We start from the raw sequence: 4899 nt of genomic DNA on the forward strand, positions 1-4899 counted from the left end.
CTCGACCGTACAGACGTGCACCAACGCCGGCTCCACCATGAAGACCGGCAGCGCCAGCTCCATAGAGTCCCGCACCACCGTGCAGACCAGCGCCAAGCAGTCCGAACGTCTGGGCGGCCTCCTTTCTCAGCATACGCGCTGTTGGTTAGCGCCACGACGGCGAGGCACACGGCGGCGATCTTGCTACTGCTGAACATGTTGCGCTTGCGTGTTCTTGGACAGCCTTCGAATGCACGAGAGCTGTTTGATGTGAGCTCGAGTGAGGAGAATGGGAAATGAGCTCTGGACGGCGCCACTCGGCAACCTTCCCGCATTGACGGTCGTCTAGATCATGTGTACAAGGCAGGTAGGTGGTATAAGAGAGCACACTGCGTGCGAGGAGTCTACTTGGTATAGACACACAATCGACAGGGACAAGGTCTTTTTGGACGCCATGATGACCAGCATTTTGCTAGTATGCGGAGGCCCATATGTACCGGTATGCTTACATTGTAGGTTCTTGCAAAGGCCAAACTCTAAGTAACATGTGCCTCCAATGACCGTCACGCAGCTGACACGGTCATGACTGCTCTTAACTGGATACGGGCCCGGTGCAGACGGCCGGGAGCTGGTCAATAATGCAGCCAGCACGCAAGAGTGCGCTAGAATCCTGAGCTAAGCTACTCGATGTTTTCTTTTGCTCATGTACTCACAAAAGCAGCAAGTTGCCTTTCTCGAGTGCAACTTCAATATCACAGTTACTAAACATAGTATAATTCGGAATCAAAAAGTGCTCTACGCACCAAACATTCAGCAAATTAAATTGATACGATGCTTACTAACTGCAAGCGACGCATAAAGAAGCAAAACCCGACAGCAATGAGAAACAACAGCACATTTATTTTCTTACTACACGACGGTATTAAAAATTATACACAGATATCGGCAGATCGCCTCTTTGAGCGAGATGAGCTAAGAGCTGATCAACGTAGCCAGGAGAAGTAGTCAACAAGACACTATTCCTCGGCTCACTGCGACCGCAGCATGCGATAACCTGTCTGCTTCGTCGAAGCACCCGTGCCGGGCGAGTGCCGGTGGTCGTGCCTGCAGTCGTGGTAGTTGCAGTTGCCTTGGCCCCGCCGTTCTGCGACGTAGATGTGCTAGTTTTGCCGTCCGTCGTTTTCGTAGCTCCACCCACACCAGTACTTGCCGCTCCTCCCACACCGGCCGATCCGCCGACACCACCTCCGACACCAGCATTGGCGCTCACTCCACCGTTAGCACCTCCACTCGCTCCACCTCCGACGCCAGCACCAGTGTTCCCACTCACTCCCGCGCCGACACCAGCATTGGCACTCACTCCACCGTTCGCAGCCCCGCCCACAACAGCGCCGACAGCAGCATTACCGCCCACGCACACGCCAGCACCGACGTTACCACTCACACCACCTCCGACACCGGCACCAGCACCGACACCCGTAGTTCCTCCGACACCAACCACCGCCGGTATCCGTTACCGAGGCCCGCGCCGCCAACGCCAGCTCCGGACCCCAGCACCAGCGCCTCCGTAGCCGGCTTCCCGACCAAACAGCCCAGCACCAGCGCCTCCGTAGCCGGCTTCTCGACCAAACAGCCCAGCACCAGCACCACCATATCCGGCGCCTCGACCGTACAGACCAGCACCAACGCCACCAGCACCTCGACCGTACAGCCCAGCACCAGCACCACCATAGCCGGCACCTCGACCGTACAGACCTGCACCAACGCCGGCTCCACCATGAAGACCGGCAGCGCCAGCTCCATAGAGTCCCGCACCACCGTGCAGACCAGCGCCAAGCAGTCCGAACGTCTGGGCGGCCTCCTTCTCAGCATACGCGCTGTTGGTTAGCGCCACGACGGCGAGGCACACGGCGGCGATCTTGCTACTGCTGAACATGTTGCGCTTGCGTGTTCTTGGACAGCCTTCGAATGCACGAGAGCTGTTTGATGTGAGCTCGAGTGAGGAGAATGGGAAATGAGCTCTGGACGGCGCCACTCGGCAACCTTTTCCGTCGGTTCCGCATTGACGGTCGTCTAGATCATGTGTACAAGGCAGGTAGGTATAAGAGAGCACACTGCGTGCGAGGAGTCTACATGGTATAGACACACAATCGACAGGGACAAGGTCTTTTAAGGCGCCATGATGACCAGCATTTTGCTAGTTAGTATGCGGAGGCCCATATGTACCGGTATGCTTACATTGTAGGTTCTTGCAAAGGCCAAACTCTAAGTAACATGTGCCTCCAATGACCGTCACGCAGCTGACACGGTCATGACTGCTCTTAACTGGATACGGGCCCGGTGCAGACGGCCGGGAGCTGGTCAATAATGCAGCCAGCACGCAAGAGTGCGCTAGAATCCTGAGCTAAGCTACTCGATGTTTTCTTTTGCTCATGTACTCACAAAAGCAGCAAGTTGCCTTTCTCGAGTGCAACTTCAATATCACAGTTACTAAACATAGTATAATTCGGAATCAAAAAGTGCTCTACGCACCAAACATTCAGCAAATTAGATTGATACGATGCTTACTAACTGCAAGCGACGCATAAAGAAGCAAAACCCGACAGCAATGAGAAACAACAGCACATTTATTTTCTTACTACACGACGGTATTAAAAATTATACACAGATATCGGCAGATCGCCTCTTTGAGCGAGATGAGCTAAGAGCTGATCAACGTAGCCAGGAGAAGTAGTCAACAAGACACTATTCCTCGGCTCACTGCGACCGCAGCATGCGATAACCTGTCTGCTTCGTCGAAGCACCCGTGCCGGCGGTGCCGGTGGTCGTGCCTGCAGTCGTGGTAGTTGCAGTTGCCTTGGCCCCGCCGTTCTGCGACGTAGATGTGCTAGTTTTGCCGTCCGTCGTTGTCGTAGCTCCACCCGCACCAGTACTTTCCGCTCCTCCCACACCGGCCGATCCGCCGACACCGGCCGATCCGCCGACACCACCTCCGACACCAGCATTTGCGCTCACTCCACCGTTAGCACCTCCACTCGCTCCACCTCCGACGCCAGCACCAGTGTTCCCACTCACTCCCGCGCCGACACCAGCATTGGCACCCACTCCACCGTTCGCAGCCCCGCCCACACCAGCGCCGACAGCAGCATTACCGACGCCAGCACCGACGTTACCCCTCACACCACCTCCGACACCGGCACCAGCACCGACACCCGTAGTTCCTCCGACACCAACACCGCCGTATCCGTTACCGAGGCCCGCGCCGCCAACGCCAGCTCCGACCCCAGCACCAGCGCCTCCGTAGCCGGCTTCCCGACCAAACAGCCCAGCACCAGCACCACCATATCCGGCGCCTCGACCGTACAGACCAGCACCAACGCCACCAGCACCTCGACCGTACAGACCAGCACCAGCGCCACCATAGCCGGCACCTCGACCGTACAGACCAGCACCAACGCCGGCTTCACCATAAAGACCGGCAGCGCCAGCTCCATAGAGTCCCGCACCACCGTGCAGACCAGCGCCAAGCAGTCCGAACGTCTGGGCGGCCTCCTTCTCAGCATACGCGCTGTTGGCTAGCGCCACGACGGCGAGGCACACGGCGGCGATCTTGCTACTGCTGAACATGTTGCGCTTGCGTGTTCTTGGACAGCCTTCGAATGCACGAGAGCTGTTTGATGTGAGCTCGAGTGAGGAGAATGGGAAATGAGCTCTGGACGGCGCCACTCGGCAACCTTTTCCGTCGGTCCCGCATTGACGGTCGTCTAGATCATGTGTACAAGGCAGGTAGGGGGTATAAGAGAGCACACTGCGTGCGAGGAGTCTACTTGGTATAGACACACAATCGACAGGGACAAGGTCTTTTTGGACGCCATGATGACCAGCATTTTGTTAGTATGCGGAGGCCCATAGATATGCTTACATTGTAGGTTCTTGCAAAGGCCAAACTCTAAGTAACATGTGCCTCCAATGACCGTCACGCAGCTGACACGGTCATGACTGCTCTTAACTGGATACGGGCCCGGTGCAGACGGCCGGGAGCTGGTCAATAATGCAGCCAGCACGCAAGAGTGCGCTAGAATCCTGAGCTAAGCTACTCGATGTTTTCTTTTGCTCATGTACTCACAAAAGCAGCAAGTTGCCTTTCTCGAGTGCAACTTCAATATCACAGTTACTAAACATAGTATAATTCGGAATCAAAAAGTGCTCTACGCACCAAACATTCAGCAAATTAGATTGATACGATGCTTACTAACTGCAAGCGACGCATAAAGAAGCAAAACCCGACAGCAATGAGAAACAACAGCACATTTATTTTCTTACTACACGACGGTATTAAAAATTATACACAGATATCGGCAGATCGCCTCTTTGAGCGAGATGAGCTAAGAGCTGATCAACGTAGCCAGGAGAAGTAGTCAACAAGACACTATTCCTCGGCTCACTGCGATCGCAGCATGCGATAACCTGTCTGCTTCGTCGAAGCACCCGTGCCGGCGGTGCCGGTGGTCGTGCCTGCAGTCGTGGTAGTTGCAGTTGCCTTGGCCCCGCCGTTCTGCGACGTAGATGTGCTAGTTCTGCCGTCCGTCGTTGTCGTAGCTCCACCCGCACCAGTACTTGCCGCTCCTCCCACACCGACCGATCCGCCGACACCGGCCGATCCGCCGACACCACCTCCGACACCAGCATTGGCGCTCACTCCACCGTTAGCACCTCCACTCGCTCCACCTCCGACGCCAGCACCAGTGTTCCCACTCACTCCCGCGCCGACACCAGCATTGGCACTCACTCCACCGTTCGCAGCCCCGCCCACACCAGCGCCGACAGCAGCATTACCGCCCACGCCCACGCCAGCACCGACGTTACCACTCACACCACCTCCGACACCGGCACCAGCACCGACACCCGTAGTTCCTCCGA

General features: G+C 56.4%; 2 protein-coding genes across 2 annotated transcripts; both read right to left on the reverse strand.

The window, feature by feature from the left end:
• Positions 1 to 38: 38 nt before the first annotated feature.
• PITG_11338 (uncharacterized protein) lies at positions 39 to 1851 on the reverse strand (the record flags this gene model as incomplete). The annotated part of the gene is made up of 4 exons (XM_002900899.1): positions 39 to 324; positions 403 to 575; positions 1012 to 1244; positions 1424 to 1851. The coding sequence occupies 4 exons, from the start codon at positions 1849 to 1851 to the stop codon at positions 184 to 186; spliced, it is 975 nt and encodes a 324-aa protein (XP_002900945.1).
• Positions 1852 to 2736: 885 nt separating this feature from the next.
• On the reverse strand, positions 2737 to 3606 carry PITG_11339 (glycine-rich protein; the record flags this gene model as incomplete). The annotated part of the gene is made up of 1 exon (XM_002900900.1): positions 2737 to 3606. The coding sequence occupies one exon, from the start codon at positions 3604 to 3606 to the stop codon at positions 2737 to 2739; it is 870 nt and encodes a 289-aa protein (XP_002900946.1).
• Positions 3607 to 4899: the final 1293 nt, after the last annotated feature.

The sequence above is a fragment of the Phytophthora infestans genome, genomic scaffold, assembly GCF_000142945.1.
Source record: "Phytophthora infestans T30-4 supercont1.23 genomic scaffold, whole genome shotgun sequence".
Classification (NCBI taxonomy): domain Eukaryota; phylum Oomycota; class Peronosporomycetes; order Peronosporales; family Peronosporaceae; genus Phytophthora; species Phytophthora infestans.